The sequence below is a fragment of the Mercenaria mercenaria genome, chromosome 9 (assembly GCF_021730395.1).
Source record: "Mercenaria mercenaria strain notata chromosome 9, MADL_Memer_1, whole genome shotgun sequence".
Taxonomy (NCBI): Eukaryota; Metazoa; Mollusca; class Bivalvia; order Venerida; family Veneridae; genus Mercenaria; species Mercenaria mercenaria.
In genome coordinates this window covers 6481379-6501700 of record NC_069369.1, presented here as the reverse complement: position 1 = coordinate 6501700, position 20322 = coordinate 6481379, and the positions used below count along the sequence as shown (strand labels likewise).

Sequence of the window (20322 nt, the reverse complement as noted above, 5' to 3'; positions counted from 1 at the left end):
TAGAAGACATGTCTGATTAGGCAAAGCAGCAAATATTTAACCTGTTTAAAACAAAAGTCATGTTTTTATCCTTCAGAGATACAGCCAAACCTACTTTAAACTTTGATAATATTCCTATAATTTTTTTTTTTTTTACTTCGTTGACAGTCACAATCACAAAGATCTTACAATAAACCGTGATGGCTCTTGGCACACCCCTCCCATGCAAAAACAGGGCCTTTGCAGAATATACTTTTTACCTTTGCCAAATATTTGCCATAACCTTTGCAGAACAGTTGCAGCACATGATTGCTGAATATATTCCGCAGACGAGTAGAAATGGAACGAAACGTGCAACTATTCTGCAAAGCTTTTGCAAATATACACAACGCACACAGAATGCAAATACTTCGCAAACAATTTACAATTCGCAACTGAAACTTTGGCAAATAAATCGCAAAGTGACAGCAAAGTAATCGCAAAGTGATAGCAAAGTAATCGCAAAGTGATAGCAAAGTATTTGCAACTTGCATGCAAATAATATGCAAAGTATTCGCAAATACGTAACAAACAGCATAAAATGAATTTCTGAGGTTCAAAGAAAAGAATTTTTTTAATATCTGAAAAACAGATGTAAATTCACAAAACCATTAAAATTTTGCAGTTTAAATAAATATTAAAAGTCAATCATTTCAGTGATCATTCAGTAACAATAACTAACATCATGTAATATTTTTAAGTTTTAACAATTGCTTGAGTAAAAAATGTTTCATATAACTATCATTGATTAACATTACCTTTCTACATGCTGCAATATCCTCTGGTTCTTGGAAGTCTTATTGCTTAACAACATGGTATTGCATTATCCTTATTCAACAAAGTTTATATCCAGAAAAAATAATTAGAATATTATATAAATAATCTGTTTAACACAAGTTTGCATCACCAAAATATTTCTACTAACTGATGTGTAAACATTTCCTCACTATATTTTCAAAAATCCTGCCATTTGAATATAGACCAATCAGAAAACAGAATGGTTAATTACTTCCTGTACCTAGAGCCTACCAGGAAAGCAAGTTCATCTATGTTAACTATTTGCAAATGCTTTGCTCTTTCATTTCTGTACAAAGTGTTTATTTGCAATACCTTTGCGAAGTAAATGAACTAAGTGTTTATTTGCAGATGCTTTGCTGTCTGCTAATTTAATAAAGTATTTATTTGCAAAACCTTTGCAGTCTGTAATTTATCTAAGTGTTTATTTGCAAACCCTTTGCTTCAGTGTGATACGTTTTGCAGACTGTTTGCGAAAGTCTGATGCAAATACTTTGCAATCACTTGGAATATAGTTTCTGAGAAAACAAATATTTAAAATATATTCTGCAAATACATGACAAAGGGTTAAATGTGTATGGGCTGTGAACTGTATTGCTACTTCAGCTTCCAAAGTACTTGGCTCGACGAGAATGTTAAAATTTAAAGTAAACCGATCTGCTGTAAACAATATTTACATTTCGTATCTAAGACCTCTGCTTGAATATGCGTCAGTCGTATCAGACAGCTGTACTCAATATGAAAAGGACACTAGAAAATCTTCAATACAAAGCTACTCATACAGTCAATGGTTTGAGTTGTTCCGTCTCTATTCAACATTTAGTAATGGAAATTGGCTGGGTTTCCCTTGCAGATTGTAGAATTGTGCAGAAATTAATACTAGGGAAAACATTTTTTTCCGGATTACATTACAGACGTTTTTCCACCAACATTTCATAACTGTAATGATTATGAACTTAGAAATAACACTAACTTTGTTATAGTGCCTAAACTTCTTGAAATGTACTAAGATCAGTTATACCCTATTCAATAAAAATGGTATCGCATTGACCTACTGCCATGCAATGCTAACACATTTACATCTATCAAAGCAAACTGAAGAACAAGTTTAAATTTTCAAATGTTCCTTCTAATTATCTGACAGAAGAACGTTCCTACCTTTTAATTGAACAAATGTAGGAAACCAATTTAGCAACTTAAATAATGATGGCTTTTATTACCATTACTGAGGATATAGTGTTTGCTCTTGTGGTCATGATGTTGAAGATGCGGAATACACTTCTTTTTCAAATGTAGTCATTATGACAGTACCTATCGTTTGTTTTTTATCAATTCTTGTAGATTCCATCCACTTACTACTCACAAATTACTCCTTGAAATTGATTCACTAGCTGATGAGAAGAATGTTTTTAGCTTGAAGTACAGTTTAAATAAAACATATATAAAAATGTGCATTGATTCTGATAGCACTGCCCTCTGAGAACTGTTTGATCTCATAACTTATTGGAGAACTCTGGGTTGGTTTTGATGTTGGGATGCGGCAGCAGGTGTGAAGGGGCACCATTGTGCAGTAATTTTTGACTTGCGTATGATATTTAGTCTTGTTTTGTCAACAGGTAACATACAGCTGTATAGAACTTCCTACTTCTATATCTTACATATGTTGACTGCATTAACTGCTTGGTTCAATTTTCTCATTCAGTTTGGACAATAAAATACTGGAGTAGTCAAATATATGGACAGTTACTTTCACTGTGTCTAGTATTTCAGTTTCACCTTAAGTTTACAGAAGTAACTGCTAATACTTGAGGTGCAAATTGTTCAGTGGCTGTTAGCAGTCTCCTTCCCATTTTTGCTCAATGTGAGAAAATGTATTAGTTTTATTTCTATTTCCATATCAAATCAATATTATTATTGTTATCATAGTCGCAGTTCTTACTCTTGCAAAAGGAGGCTTGGTTATTCTCTTCAAATGCAAAACTTTGACAAAACTGTTTTGTTATTTTACTTGGTATGTCATTATATATAAATTAGTGCTAAGTACAAAATGAGGAGAAAATACCATTTATCATTTTTGTGATATGTTTGAACTGGTTTTCAAATTTATTAAATAAGATGTCTCAGTTTCCTTAACATGTCAGTGGTATACCCCCAGAAGTCTGTACACGGTATACACAAAAACAAGGAAGAATATCCAACAGGGAAAGCCACGTTCTAAAAAGAATTGTTTAGTTGGTCATTTATTAAACATTATATAGTGTTTTCTGGAAGAGTTGATCTTATCATTGTAGAACTTAATTAGATCCTTTCTGATTGCTTTCAACATGGTATCTATTAGGACAGTCTTGTAAATGACTTTTTTATTGATTGTTTTTTTTTTCATTTAAATTTTGTCTTCGCATTTATTGATAATGTTTTATGAAGGGGACGTATACAGTATATACGTTTCTTGGAATGGATGTAACAAAGTTTAATGAAAATGGGTTAAATCTTAGCCTGCTGGCGGCAAGTGATTCTGCCTTTGCGACCAGTGCAGACCAAGATCAGCCTGCACATCCGTGCAGTCTGATCATGGTCTGCACTGTTCGCTATTCAGTCAGTAAATTGTCAGTGAACACCCCTTTCAATAATAAGTGGTACTGCCCACATTGAATAATGGACCAGTCCATTTTAGAAATTTAGCAGGGTAAGGGTTAAATATGACATTTAGCTTCTTGGTAATGATAATACATTTTGTGCTATATTTTGTCGAAAATATATCTGCTTGTATAATTGTTTCTCCTGCGACTTGGTGTAAATCATATTGGTGAAAATGAAATACATTTATTGTATTTATATTACTTTGTCATCAACCCATGAAGCTAATTTTCTTATCGTGATATTAAAAAAAGATTGTAGAAGAATTTGACATTTGAGATAGAAATTGAGCTAAATGACCCTACCCTGCCTTATCGGTTAATTAAATCTATAAGGAGATCCATACAGAAGTATAGAACACAATAAATCAAAAGAACTTACTTTGTTTATTAATTCCCCCACCGAAAGCAGAAAGATATTGTTTTGGCATTGTCCGTTCGGATGTTCATCCGTGCGTGCATCCGTACGAGTTTAGGTGGCTGTAGGAACAATAGGTAACTGTACTTTTTCTTTGATGTCAGTCATTCCCGAAGCTTTTATGTGGCTTTTTTTTTTCTTTTATGCGGATAAAGGAACAATAAAGGGAACAAAAGAGTAGCCACTTAAATACTCATGTGTAGGAACCTCCGTACATCCATCCGTATGTCCGAAATTGAAAGTGTTTATAATTCAAAAACCATTTAAGCTAGATTCACCAAACCTCACAGAATTTTTAATTAGCACATGACCTTTGCTATTTAATACTGTCTCCCTTGACCCAGTAAAAGCAGAGTTATTCCCCTTGATTTGTTTAAAAAAAAAGAAGTATTTTAATTAGAATCACCAATCCTAACATAATGACCTTTGATCATGACTGTGTAGTATTATCCCCCTTTACCGTCTGAATGCAGTTTTTCCTTGTTTTGGTAAGAAATAGTGATTGTTTTCTGTATCTAAGTTTGTTACCTATGGATGGATCTTCATGAAACTTAACACTAATATAGATCACTATAATAGGGTTTTGCGGTTTCATCAGGATCTTTTCATTTACCAGAGTTATTCCCCTTTAATTATTTTACAAACCATAAATTCCCACAAAACAAAGTAATACATTGATGGATCTTCATAATATTTAAGACAAATATAGATCACTATTTGGCGGTGATGCATGCATACTTTTTATCAGAATCTCTTCAGTAACTGCAGAGTTATTGCCCTTTAACTGATTTAAAATTCATAAATTCCCAGAAAACAAAGTAATCCATTGATGAATCTTCATGAAACTTACAGATTACTATAGAGCAGAGTTGTTCCCCTTGATTTTGTAACAAAATAGGAACCATCAAAATATTGCACTATCATGATTACGAGTTATATGACACAGGGAAGTGCCTACGCCTTTAGTATCTTGAGCAATGCAATGGGTCCAACCGCTAAGGTGTCTATGTCTTAGACTAGCTGACAAACTATGTAGAATGTCCTTTTTAAAACGACGAGCTGGTGAAACCTATGCATCTCGTATATAATTTTTTCTCTGGTTACCTCGCTTAAATAATTCATGTACCAATGATTCGTTTGTGATTTGAATTATGAGCTAGATAATTTCAGGGATCAGGCAGACCTTCAACTAATGATAATCATCTCAAACTCCTATAGGCAGGAGATACTATACTTGACTGGTCCTTTTGTTGAAGTTCCCGTCAGACGATGCGCTTGAATCAACAACATATTATTAACCTATTTATACCCTAGCAGAAGTGCGTTTTGATTGGTGCTATTTATAGAACTTCTTTCTGCTTGGTCCAAATTCGTACATAATATTTTACAACCAGTAGTCTTGTTCTAACAAATACTTGGTTCCCTAACTTATTGTACATAACATAATGTGTGGTGCTGGGATCCAGCTATCACCGTAATTAATCGAAATCAGCCATAATGATCAAAGTCCTATTATTAACATCAATTCAAATATAATTATAGCAATGATAGAATGAAAAGGGAGTTAATGTGTTACGCTATCAATGTATCAAATATACAAATTATTCTGACATGCACTGTCCATTTGTTTATAACTTAAATTGTGTATCTGGAAATGAAATATCTTTTAAAATATACCCCCCTCATTCACAAAGGGGGATATTATATTCACTAGATTTGCTTGTTTGAGTATATTTACAAAGCTAACCAAAATGAGGAACAGCCCTCAACATCCATTGAACCTTATAGATCTTATTGAAAGGAATTACATCCTGTATAATAAAATCCGATACTAGTCCATAATTAGAGTCATAGGGAGTATATTTCTGCCGATCCAGATAGCGCTCAATCACCTTGCGAGGCGAATGTCCTTCATGACGGTCTGACTTTGCCTGTGTTCATGTTCATTTAGTTTGTGTATCAAATAAAAAAAACTGATCGCATTTAACTTGACTGTTCGCAGAATAGTTTGAGCTGTTGTACTCACCCTTTTGTTGGCGTCGGAGTCCCAGTTTGGTTAAATTTTTAATGTAAGCTGGTATCTCAGAAACCGCTAGTGGCAGTGGATTGAAACTGGTTTTTTTGGTTCACAGTGGTTATCTGTCGTGCAAAGCATAGGTTCTGTAACTTCATTTTGCATTTTTAACGATGTTTTGCTGTTTTGTCGACTAAGCTATTTTTGGCATAGTGGTATGTGAATGTGTGCATTTCAGTAACCGCTGGCGGAAATTGATTGAAACTTCACATACTTATTTACTGTGATGATATGGCTAGAATTGCAGATGTGCAATAACTGGGGTTTGCTTTTTGATAAAAGTTATACCACTTTCTCGGGTAAGGTCCTCTTCATGTGAGTGACTTAGGCTCATTTGGGCCTCTTGTTTGTACTTACTATTAAAATAACATTTGTTATATTTTAGGCAGTATCTTGAACCAATTTAAGAGAATATTATATATTGTGTTTAAACAGTCTTTTGATACAAAAGCCCTTTGAAACAAGGCCTTTGGTAGGGTTAAGAATCTTCTTCAGTGATAGCTCTTGCTTTAGTTTTAAAGGGTGGTTAGACAGCACAAAAAGAAACATTTGCCACTATTAACGAATTTTATTATATACCTACTAATTTTCTGTCTGAAATATAGTAGGTATTTCGCTAATGAATACAAAATCTTGTATTCAACTCCCATCGGATATGGAAAAATATTATTAAATAGTGTGACTTTTTACTGCAGTTGCGACGTCAAAAATTACGTCTGAAATGACATAGTTACTATGGTCTCTTGACGTTCCATGCATCAAAAAGTTTAGTGTTTCAAACAAGTTTTTAGCTCACATGTCACAAAGTGACAGTGTGAGCTTTTGTGATTGCGCAGCGTCCGTCGTCCGTGCGTCCGTCCGTCCGTGTGTGCGTCCGTGCGTAAACTTTTGCTTGTGACCTCTTTAGAGGTCACATTTTTCATGGGATCTTTATGAAAGTTGGTCAGAATGTTCATCTTGATGATATCTAGGTCAAGTTCGAAACTGGGTCATGTGCGGTCAAAAACTAGGTCAGTAGGTCTAAAAATAGAAAAACCTTGTGACCTCTCTAGGGGCCATATTTTTCACAAGATCTTCATGAAAATTGGTCAGAATGTTTACCTTGATGATATCTAGGTCAAGTTCGAAACTGGGTCACGTGCCATCAAAAACTAGGTCAGTAGGTCAAATAATAGAAAAACCTTGTGACCTCTCTAGAGGCCATATTTTTCATGGGATCTGTATGAAAGTTGGTCTGAATGTTCATCTTGATGATATCTAGGTCAAGTTTGAAACTGGGTCAGCTGCGGTCAAAAACTAGGTCATTAGGTCTAAAAATAGAAAAACCTTGTGACCTCTCTAGAGGCCATATTTTTCATAAGATCTTCATGAAAATTGGTCTAGAGGTCATACTTTTGAATGGATCTTCATGAAAATTGGTCAGAATGTTCACCTTGATGATATCTAGGTCAAGTTCGAAACTGGGTCACGTGCCATCAATAACTAGGTCAGTAGGTCAAATAATAAAAAAACCTTGTGACCTCTCTAGAGGCCATATTTTTTATGGGATCTGTATGAAGGTTGGTCTGAATGTTCATCTTGATGATAACTAGGCCAAGTTCGAAACTGGGTCAACTGTGGTTAAAAACTAGGTCAGTAGGTCTAAAAATAGAAAAACCTTGTGACCTCTCTAGAGGCCATATTTTTCACAAGATCTTCATGAAAATTGGTCTGAATGTTCACCTTGATGATATCTAGGTCAAGTTCAAAACTGGGTCATGTGCCTTCAAAAACTAGGTCAGTAGGTCAAATAATAGAAAAACCTTGTGACCTCTCTAGAGGCCATATTTTTCATGGGATCTGTATGAAAGTTGGTCTGAATGTTCATCTTGATGATATCTAGGTCAAGTTTGAAACTGGGTCAGCTGCGGTCAAAAACTAGGTCATTAGGTCTAAAAATAGAAAAACCTTGTGACCTGTCTAGAGGCCATACTTTTGAATGGATCTTCATGAAAATTGGTCAGAATGTTCACCTTGATGATATCTAGGTCAAGTTTGAAAGTGGGTCACATGCCATCAATAACTAGGTCAGTAGGTCAAATAATGAAAAAACCTTGTGACCTCTCTGGAGGCCATATTTTTCATGGGATCTGTATGAAGGTTGGTCTGAATGTTCATCTTTATGATATCTAGGTCAGGTTCAAAACTTGGTCACATGAGCTCAAAAACTAGGTCACTATGTCAAATAATAGAAAAAAAAGGACGTCATACTCAGTTCAAAACTGGGTCATGTTGGGACAGGTGAGCGATTCAGGACCATCATGGTCCTCTTGTTAGTCTGACTTATCTAAAATTATATTAATTTTGGCTGATAAAACACTAGAAATTATATATAAAGGATGTTAAAAGAGTCATGATCTACAATGATGAATTCGGCTCTCTTGAATTATGCCAGACCGGATCACACTCGTGGGATCAGGGCCTGACAAAATTTAATGCCAATCAAGCCGAATACAACATTGCTGACGAAGGTACTGTTATAATAAACCTATTTTATTGACTGTTTTGTTTATGTAATATGGTTACAACTTTCCGCTGTATTGTCTTTTAAACAATTATAGATAAAATGTTAATGCCTGGAACTATACAATGTACTTTGTACTTGTTGTTTATTAAACTGTTCTTCTTTCGGAGATTACTGTGCCTCCGTTTTTAATTAGTTACTAAGAGTGAATCACCTCATTAAGGTTACCATGCGCTTCATCATAATTATGTGTATGCTGTGTTTTGTCACAGAGTGTACCTTAAATTGTGATACATAAGGCATTATAGCTAATTTTTATAAAGTTTGTAATTACGGAACCTTCACATAGTTTTCTTCACAGAATAGGACAAATAATTAAGTAATTGAAAAACTGGCTATGGTAATAAACCGGTGTCTGGTAATAAACCTGTGTCTTATGAGACCGTATATGATATAATTAATGGATCACAGTATGCCATGATCAGAAACTAGAAATAATGTATTGGAGTTATTAGCCTATTAGAAATCGAGGCACTCGATTGCACACAAGTATGTGTTTTTCATTTTGAAAATTTGCAGCAGTTAGTGAATATTCAAACATATTTATATAAATTACACAAGTTTTACTGACTTAAAAATAATGATATTAATATCGTTAGATGAAATTGGATATACAGACAAGAATTTTTATATAAGGTGTTCATAAAAAGAAAGTTGTCTAAGAAATAAAATTCAGTGTCGAAGAATACGAAGGCTTAATGACACGGAATCTAACGTTTGATTTATCTCATGTTTTGAATTAAATAATTTGTCACAAAATTATATCATCTTCTGTCCAGTCTCAGGATGCCTGAATGAGAATAGGACTGTAAAAGACCTGGGTTTCTTTAGTTTACATATGTAAAACACCTGTAAGTAAAAAAGAGAACAGAAATGCAATACTATCTACAAAGAGATGTCATATTACAATTATTTTCAACATCACGGCCGCCACAGCTAAAAATAGAAAACTTTTCAATTGCTTACTCCTTCCAAACCTTAGTAATGGTCTTATTCTAAAATAATTTCACAGTAATGTACCTTGTCTGACTCTTATTAAAAGCCTTTTTGTTTTGTCCAAAAGTAAATGGCAGCTGAGAGCGTGTATAGTTTTCCCTACATCATAGGTTATAGAAAACCTTTCTTCTCTGATTCTGCAGGCCAGTAAGCATCTAAATAATTTGACAGAACTGTTTGGTGCTATATCTGCTTGCGCCTGTTAGCAATATTGAGCAATCATTGACCTCTTGTTCTTATAAAGTTTAGTAAAGAACTAAAACATTTTGAAAGGAAATAGTTTAATTAATTCTGAAGACATATCCTATTTTTAGACAAAAATGTAGAGTTATAGTGCCATGAACATATATGTCATATAGAATGTAACACAAACTCATACAAAGTTTCTGTATGAACTGAGAATTTATGAACTACGTTGTATTATGAAAATGATATAACGATGAAAATTAACAAGGTATTCATGCGCGTTTTTGTTAAATCTTCAATTTAGTTATATCCAGTGAAATAACCATCTAGAAAAGAAATATTGTCCGGCCTACAGAACATTGTTGTGGCGAATATCTGTAATTGCTTCATATCAAACAATGTGAAGTCAGTTTAGGATGCAATACTACATAAACGTTTTATTTGTTAGTTCACACCCTAGTTCGTTTGTTGTTTTCAGGCAGTTTATTATATTTCAGAACAAGTTATTTCAATATGAGCCATGCCATGAGAAAACCAACATAGTGGGTTTGCGACCAGCATGGATCCAGACCAGCCTGCGCATCCGCGCAGTCTGGTCAGGATCCATGCTGTTCGCAAACGGTTTCTCTAATTGTTATAGGCTCTGAAAGCGAAAAGCATGGATCCTGACCAGACTGCGTAGATGCGCAGGCTGGTCTGGATCCATGCTGGTCGCAAACCCACTATGTTGGTTTTCTCATGGTGCGGCTCAATATTTTTTTCTAAATCTGTTTAGTGAGTAACAAATACTTTTGCAATAAATATATTTGTACACAATTGTTGAAACGCATCTGTAGATATTTTAAAATACATTAACATCTAATGTTTCAAATACTACAGCCATGAAAATGTAACAAATTACATCACCTATCGTGAACAGAATCGAAGTAAGTCCGCTATTATTTCTATGCTTCCAAAGGTTGTTTGACTGTCACTACAGCAATATAGTGTGGCCTGGTGGCCCCGTACTTTGATAAGTTTTCTTATATTTTTCTTGTCCTTTGGGATCGTGGGGTAAAATTCAGTTTTACTAATATAGAATTCCACACAAGCCGGTACAACCTCAATCAAAATCTGTGTTTATTTTTGCTTCATTGTGTTCTATGCTTCCAAAGTATCTTCATAAAAAAATATTACTGTGAAATCATTAATATTCGTGGGGGACTAATTTTCGTGGGTTTTGTGGCAGAGTCAATCCACGAAATTTAATCCCAACGAACAAGTAAAATTCCCATTCATTTTATGTTCAGAAGTTGAAATCCACGAATTCATGTCCCCACGAAATTTCCATTATGACCAAAACCAGGAAATTTTATGCCCACGAAATTAAATGATTTTACAGTATTTACTAATTTGAACATGATCACATCCAAAGTACTTCATGACAAATCTCATGTAATTTTAATTGCAATACCTAAGTGTTGAGGTTTTCTCTACTATCTAATAAACAAGAGACGAGGAGATTCAGCAAAAAAAAAAACAACATTATACGTTACCGTAATTATCGTCTGTTGAGTTCATAGAAAATTGTTTTTAGTGCGATTTCATTAAGCTACACATTTCAAGATGAGTTCTGATACGATAAAGCAAAATTGTTTACTTATGACATTTCTTTTCTTAGATATTATAGTAAAAATCGGTAAAATGATGATTCAGTGTTTTAATAAATGCGTAATATTAAAGAGTCTACATATGCTTTAGTAATGTATATAACTATGTTTTCTTCTTGCTAATGCAAAAGCAGTTTTGTAGATTAATTGATTGATAGCATGACATACGTTATCTATATACTCCAGTTCAAGAGTATCGTAATTTCAACAATCATCATCTCCAAGTTTTTTGGTGTCAATGATTTCTTGGTTATTCAACTTGTTCAAGTAGATCTATATTCCAATGCTTACTGGATTACACTCTCCCCCCCTGTTTGTTATGCCCCTAAAGGGAGGCATATTGGTTTTCAACTGTCCATCCGTTCGTTCGTTCGTCACAACGTTAACTTTTTGCATGAAGGCACTTTACTCGCGAACCACTGCACCTAGGACCTTCAAACTTCACCTGCTGATAGTACTTATATACGACCCCTACTGACTTTGGGGTCACCAGGTCAAAGGTCAAGGTCACAGGGACCAATGTTAACTTTTTGCATGAAGGCATTTTACTCGCGAACCACTGCACCCAGGACCTTCAAACTTCACATGCTGATAGTACTTATTGAGTACACGACCCCTACTGACTTTGGGGTCACCAGGTTAAAAGTCAAGGTCACAGGGGCCAATGTTAACTTTTTGTATGAAGGCACTTCACTCGCGAACCACTGCACCTAGGACCTTCAAATTTCACATGCTGATAGTACTTATTGAGTACACGACCCCTACTGACTTTGGGGTCACCAGGTCAAAAGTCAAGGTCACAGGGGCCAATGTTAACTTTTTGCATGAAGGCACTTTACTTGAGAACCACTGCACCCAGGACCTTCAAACTTCACATGCTGATAGTACTCATTGAGTACACGACCCCTATTGTCTTTCGGGTCACCAGGTAAAAGGTCAAGGTCACAGGGGCCAATGTTAACTTTTTGCATGAAGGCACTTTACTCGTGAACCACTGCACCCAGGACGTTCAAACTTCACATGCTGATGTACTTATTGAGTTCACGACCCCTATTGACTTTGGGGTCACCAGGTCAAGGTCACCAGGTCAAGGCGCTGCGGGGGCATTTGTCACCATTAGTGACAGCTCTTGTTTAAGATAATATAATATTATCCCAAACAGTGATTTGTCATTGAATAACATCATTGTTTGGAGTTTAGATGCGAAGGAATTATATCATGAGGGCGCAGCCTGAGTGATATAATAATACGCATCTAAACAACAAACAATGGTTTTATTCACGAGCAAGTCACTGTTTGAGATATATTATTTCGATTCTAACACGTTTTCAAGAATTATTATCTACGTCCTTGATGATATCCATCAAATATTTGCCTGATTTCTGTTGATTTCTTTTCCAACACACCAGCGCTATGACGTAATAATTGTGATGTCAGAAAAATGAATTGTTGAATAATAACACACAGTTTTTAGCCTTCTTTGTTTAATAGGAAAACAAATTGGGTCGTGTTAGAATTTGGGTTTAACGCCGTTTTTCAATAGTATTTCACTGATGTAACGGCGGGTGTTAACTTAACCAGTGTTCCTAGATTCTGTACAAGTACCAACCAGTTCTGCACAAGTAACTGCCAAATTCCCCACATGAGATACAGTACGAATAATTCAGACACAATGTCTTTTGTCAAATTGTCACAGAGATTACATACACCTCACCCGGGGATCGAACACCGTAGATCTGCGCTCTCCCTATTGAGCTAAGCGGGCATGCATAATATTATGTTGTTTGTAGTCATATGTTCAATGCTCAGGTTTATTTCAACTTTCCATAAAATGTATATATTTTTATACTTCCTGCATAAATTACATTACCTACCAATTTTGAAGACATAAGTGAATAAATTTATTAAAGTCACCCTAAAATAATCATTCACTTTGATTTCAGAATTAATTAAGCTCGAAGTAAACAGATTATTTTAGTGCGATCAATTCGTAACAGAAAATGCCAAAATACTTCAGAAAATGGGAAAAGCACCAAAATTGGCACAGCTATTTGTTAAAGCATTAAAAACATTTTTTTCATGGGACCCATTTGATATCTGTCAAGATGGCCGATATGGCGGCCATTTTCCAAAATGCCCGCCAAAACTCAATATTTACCTTAGAAGATTCTAATGAAAGGTCATTATATTTACATTCATCCCCAAAATGCACTAAATATAAATGTATATAATAAAATAAATCCTAAATTTGCATCAAATGCAAAAATAAAAATTCAAATGATCTTAGTTTCTTTCTGTTTCCATGGTAACGGCTAAAATCTAACCTTTAAAACTTAGTTTAATATTATCATTGTGTAGTTTTCATATTTTAAAGGATATTTTGTTTTACTATATGTAATTTATATTATTTCACTTGCATTCCCTCCACAGCAGCATATTGAAATATTGCTGTTATTCCCTTACCAGTATTTAGCCAGAGGGGGCTTATGGGTTGTCCCTGTATGCATGTCATACGTCTGCCATGCAGAGTGGGATACTGCAATAACTTTAAAACTACAACAAAAGTTTTCATGATACGTGGTACATGGATAGATGGTAATGTAGAGAATGCCAATGTTACTTAAATTTGTTCCTATGGCAACAAATGTTGTTGCTATGGCAACAAATAGTGCACGAATATGACAAAAAGTGTCATCCTGCATTTCTTCAAAACAAGGAGAGATTGTTTCTTGAGAAATTTTACATAGACAGAGGGACAAATTGAAAACATGCTTGTTATCTTATTTTCTCCTTTTGTATATCATTTTGTCCGTCTGTATGTCGGTCCATCATTTGCAAATGGCGGATTCTTTAATAATTTCAAAATTGCAAATTCTAAAGACTTCTTTATGAAACCTTGTTTATAGATGGTAGGTAATATGGAGAATGTGAAAGTCAATTAACTTAGTTTCTATATAAAATTGTAGTTCCTATGACACCAAGTAAGACAACTACCCCTTTCAGTTTGGGACTTCGAAATGCAAGAATAGATTATAGGGACGGGCTATTAGGATCAAATGAAACCATGTTCCTTATAATGCACCCGCAGTCACAATGTCTGCGTAATAACTGTGTAACAAAGAAGAGTAAGGCTGAAAATATAAAAGTTGCTTTCATGGACAACACTTAATAGTAACTATTCTGTGAAATATATTACTCTGAACAGAGAGCTGAAATCTGAAATAAGGTACATGTCAGATACTCTTGTCAATACACACAAGCACGAAATTGATGACAACTTTAGTTAACTTGCATAAGGCAGTGCAGAGCATTTCAGCACGTTTGACCAATTACGTCTTCCTCGACAAACTTTATCGAGGTTAGGTTGCAAATGCACTTGAGGAGTTATTGGTACGAGACTCAGGTACTTGAGGCAAAAACTATTGGAAAGGTTCCAATATATCAAAGATCTCTCTGGTCAGTCTTATTTGACTTGGAATTTTAGGAAAGTGATGGAACACCTGACCCCCATATGTGCCCGACCTAATGGGCAACCTTTTTAGTATGTTCAAGAGGTGTAGCAGACGATGCAGGAATGCACATTATAGCTCTAATGTATATGTGAACAGATGGTTGATCCGTTACTTGACATGTTTTGCTGTCAAGAAGAGTATTGAAAGCCTCCATTTATACCACAGAAATATAATACGAACAGTTGTTTGTAGGAAGGTGAAGAGTATTCTATTCTTACCATAAACCTACTTTTGATTGCAATTTTCTGGGGCGTAGGTTCAAACCCCACCGAGACCAAATTATTTTTCGTTATTTTCTTTTTTCTGGCAAGTTTTTACTTCTTTCAAGACCTGTTATTGATTTATTGTATAAAAGTGGGGAAAAATCATTTGATAAGCGATTTCTTGCTGTTCAAAGTGAATTTACCTCTAAAACAGAAGGGATAGAGTTAGACATCTTTAAAAATACTGAGTTACATGCGTTCTCTATTTTGGTTTCATTCCTTTTATTACATATTGGGAAGAAATGTAGTAGGTTTTACTTCTGCCCCAAGGTTATTTTTGAATGAAGTAAGCAAATTCAAAACAACCAGCAGGATGTGGTCATTATTTTTCAATATTGGAGTTGGAATTCAGTCTGATTAAATCCGTTTACTCGAGGCACCTTAGGAAAAATTTAAACTGGTATTAAAATTGTGTTTCGAATGTACATTGTGCTCATTAGAAAAATCTTCAAGTACTCACATTTAATTTTAATTTCAGTAAAATGTCCAGAGATAGATATTAGAGCACATTTTTTGTAGAAATGATAGATTCTGCTCTTAATTTTTAGCCCCGTTACACTCAGCCACGTTCCCACTATGTCGTAAAAACTAGCAGGACGCAGTAAGAACTTGTACAATGTAGAAGAAATACAGTTAGACATCGATAAGAACATGATAATTATGATCTCCATGAGTGTAAAGAACGCGGTTGCACTTTGGACATGTTCAAAACAAATGTAGTGATGACGCGGTCTAATCAGGAAGCAGGAAGAACTTATAAGGACGTAGTAATGATGTAACTAAAACCTAGTAGGACATAGTACAAGCGTGGTGCGGACGGAAAAGACTACATGGCGTGCTCACTGCGCTGTCATTGGGTTATCATTGCGTTCTTGCTACGTCAATGGAGTTCTCACTACAACTTATCTACGCTTGTGTGCTATGACCATGCTACGTGCATGCCACGTTGTAGAATACCGCATAAGGTTAACAATACATTCTTTTGGTGCTTAACACATCTATGTCACGTTTGCAGCAGGTTCTCACCATGATTGGTTCAGATTCTGAAAACTGAGTATGAATACTGGATCCAATTCCTTATATCTTCGTGTTCAATCAGCAATGGGTATCGAACATCATCAGGAATTGCCACATAATCATGGACTCAGCAGCACTGGCAGCTTGTAATGGACTTTTGGACCTTCGTTTATCCTTCACGCTGCTTTTGCTTATTCCACCGCGGTCTCTTTATAAGACTGCTCTTTTTTCTTCGTTGGGGTGGAGGATGTATGAGTGTGTGTGGGGGGGGGGGGGGGGGGGGGGGCTCGTCGTTTATTGTAATTTATGGTTGTTGAGTGTAGATGCGGACACAATATAACTTGCAGAAGGAATGAAAAAGAGGCGCATGGCGTAGTATTTATAAGTAACCGACGAATGCAGTGAGGTGATAAGCATATGGTTAAAACATGGTAAGCGAGAGGTGCAATCTGACTGATCGTACTAAGAATGTAGTAAGAACACACTGGACGTGAAGATGCGCGTGGTAAGAAAATTAGTGTGAACGTGTTAGACGCCATGAGAACCTGGCAAGGATGTTGAAAGCGCACAGTAAGAACTTTAGAACTGCACAATTTTCGAGTTTGATCCCCGTCCACACTGCGTCAAAATTTTCAGGACGCAGTGTGGTCTTCATGGTGATCAGGGCATTAGTGACTGTACATTATATGCTTATGACATTAAACTATGAAACCATTGTTATGGCACATTGTCCTTTAATTTGACAAAAACAGAATATTATAGGAACATGCAAATGTGAATCTGATTACGCTGATCAACCAGCAATAACTTTTTCCCAAAGAAATCATGATGATCTGACAGGCCAGGGATGTTCACATGGTCTATCACACTAACATAGTTAATGAATTATATAGTTTTATTAAGTGTCATTAGTTCTCTTAGTGTAAATAAACTGAAATGAATACAGCAACACTTACAAATTCTGAGTCACGAAAACTAATGACAAAGTGAAACACATGTGAGCCGTGCCATGAGAAAACCAACATAATGGCTTTGCGACCAGCATGGATCCAGACCATCCTGCGCAGTCTGGTCAGGATCCACGCTGTTCGCTTTCAAAGCCTACTGGAATTAGAGAAACTGTTAGCGAACAGCATGGATCCTGACCAGACTGCGCGAATGCAAAGCCACTATGTTGGTTTTCTCAAGACACGGCTCATGTAATTTATTCACTAATACACATTACAGACAAACTTCGTTTGCTCAAACTCTGATAATTCGAACAACATTCTTCAACTGAACCTATCATCAGGTCCCAACCAAATTCCTTTATAATATATTTTTCGATCACTCAAACCACCGATAATTCGAATAAATTTTGTCGGTCCTGATGGGTTCCAGTTACCGAGGTTCGAATATATTGATGATAATTTACAATTGTTGTAAAGTTCTGCACAGGACTACTGCCATTTTAAACATTCTTGATATGCCAGTTACCATTATATACTTAATTTTGATTCATATAAATGCATTATGACTTTTCTTCTGCTTAATAGCACATTTTATCCAAGGGAGACAACTTTTTTCATTTTTGTTGGAACAGCGCTATTTTTGTTAATATAATATGTTTGAATTTATTCTTATTATACTGATGATGTCTATAGAAGTTTTATATATAATATTACGTATTTTTGAAAATATATACATACATGGAGGCCATCTTGGATTTTTTGGCCATATTGGATTTTTCGGAGTGGGTCTCATGCTCATTTTTAGTATTTTGCCCTAAAGTAGTTATGTACCAAGTTTTATGCTTTTCCCATTTTCTGAAGTATTTTTACACCATTTTACTGGACTATTTACTTATATAAATGAAAAACTGTTATGTGATACTACTGTAGTTATAGAGATATTCACATATATGTTTTCCGTATTGTATACGAGACATGTGACTCCGTATAAAATGCCTTTATATGGTTTTTATATATAATAAGTTTCAATAACAAAAATGTACAACAGATTAAATTCCTATTAGATCTAGCAGATTTTTTACAGTTTTTGCTATTAAATGAAAAAATAATGTTATATTTTATTAATCTTCACCTATGAAATATCTCTCTATTTTATGTATTCTACAATATACTTATATATCTTTACAGGGAAGATGAGTTCGATGAATATTTTGCTGACATGTTTCTCTAGCAGAGGAGATAAGAATAGACTGGTGCAGATGTTAACAGTTTCCAGTTCAAATGGAATGTGGTATACACAATCAACATGGAATGGACATGCTCGTATTGTCGGAATGGTCATGTCTTTTATTTTTGAGTTATGCCATTTTAAGTAACCATATTACAGTAACGTATTTTTATGCCCCCAAAGGGAGGCATATTAGTTTTCAACTGTCCATCCGTTCGTTCGTTAGTTCGTTTGTTCATCACAACGTTAACCTTTTGCATGAAGGTACTTTATTCGCGAACCACTGCACCCAGGACCTTCAAACTTCACATGCTGATAGTACTTATTGCGTACACGATCCCTACTGACTTTGGGGTCACCAGGTCAAAGGTCAAAGTCACAGGGGCCAATGTTAACTGTTTGCATGAAGGCACTTACTCGCGAACCACCGCACCCAGAACCTTCAAACTTCACATGCTGATAGTACTTACTGAGTACACGACCCCTACTGACTTTGGGGTCACCAGGTCAAAGGTCAAGGTCACAGGGGCCAATGTTATCTTTTTACATGAAGGCACCTTCATGCACTTTACTCGCGAACCACTGGACCCAGGACCTTCAAACTTCACATGCTGATAGTACTTATTGAGTACACGACCGCTACTGACTTTGGGGGTCACCAGGTCAAAGGTCAAGGTCACACGGGCCAATGTTAACTTTTTTGCATGAAGGCACTTTACTCGCGAACCACTGCACCCAGGACCTTCAAACTTCACATGCTGATAGTACTCATTGAGTATACGACCCCTATTGACTTTGGGGTCACCAGGTCAAAGTTCAAGGTCACCAGGTCAAAGGTCAAGGTGCCGAGGGGGCATTTGTCACCATTAGTGACAGCTCTTGTCTTTTTATACTCAGCTCCTTCCATCCAATTTAAATGGATCTTGATATCCATTATCAACATGAAGTGGAAATGGACATATAGTCGGAACTCTCATGTCTGATTTAATCATACTGTACAACTGAAACATGAATGATGCCAGCTTTGTGTGACAAATGTCCTTTCGAAATGCTTGATAGAATAAAATATGAAGTCAAACAGGAAGACATGACTCAAAAACAAAATCAGACATGAAAGTTCCGACAATATGCAATGAAATGATGGATGGAAACACAAATATTGACCTCTTCTACCTCAGGAGTCACATAATATTGCACAACTGAAAAGTCTATAATCCAGTTTGTACATTTAACTACTCTGGTTGATGTAATTCGTTTTATGGTTCTAAAGAGGTATCAGTTACCTGACATGTCTGCTGCAGGGCAGGAAGATTATAAAAACGACAAAGCTTGTGGGAAATGACATGATTGAACAGATATACCTAAATTCAAGCTAAGGAAGAGTGATAGCATAGTGTTGTATGAAATAGTTCATTCTCATTATTGTCGGAATAAACTTGATTTTAAATTATGCCCTTATGAATTAGTAGTACTTGTGACTGTTTTATATTGTGAGCATATTGCAGATCTTAAACTACTGTTGAGAACTGTATGTAGTACTACATGCATTTTATTTGAAAATAAATTTGTTGCCTTAATATCATGTTTTGTTCCTCTTTGTTATTCCAACACAGTATATAAGTTTATAACTGTCATGTTAGGAAGACATCGTATCTGTATATTTTGATTGCTTTAAGCTGCCATGATACCCCCAGATACAAAGTATATGGTGGCATTATTGGATTCATGTATGTCCGTCCGTTGATCCACCCATCTGTCCGTCCGCCCGTATTCATGTCCGCTTCATGTCTTCTTAACCGCTGGGAAGATTTTCATAAAACTTGCATCAGTTGTTAACTTCACCAAGGTGTCGTGCAGACCGCGCAACTCAGATCACTCGCTCTAAGGTCAAGGTCATACTTGAAGGCCAAAGGTCAGATAGTTAAATTTGTGTCAATCCATATCTTCTAAACAGATTCGAAGAATATAGTAAAACTGGCATCAAATACTTACCTCATCAAGACGATGTGCAGAGTGC

The 20322-nt window shown here is 35.6% G+C and overlaps 1 protein-coding gene across 1 annotated transcript in view; it reads left to right on the top strand.

Annotated features, from left to right (window-relative positions):
- The window catches only part of LOC123546409 (protein FRA10AC1-like), a 69105-nt gene extending 49223 nt beyond the window's left edge, over window positions 1-19882 (top strand). Inside the window, exon 12 of the mRNA XM_053550753.1 lies at window positions 18266-19882. Within this exon, the coding sequence (XP_053406728.1) occupies window positions 18266-18308 (43 nt within the window). The 3' untranslated portion in view covers window positions 18309-19882. The remainder of the gene's footprint in view (window positions 1-18265) is intronic.
- The last annotated feature ends 440 nt before the right edge of the window (window positions 19883-20322 follow it).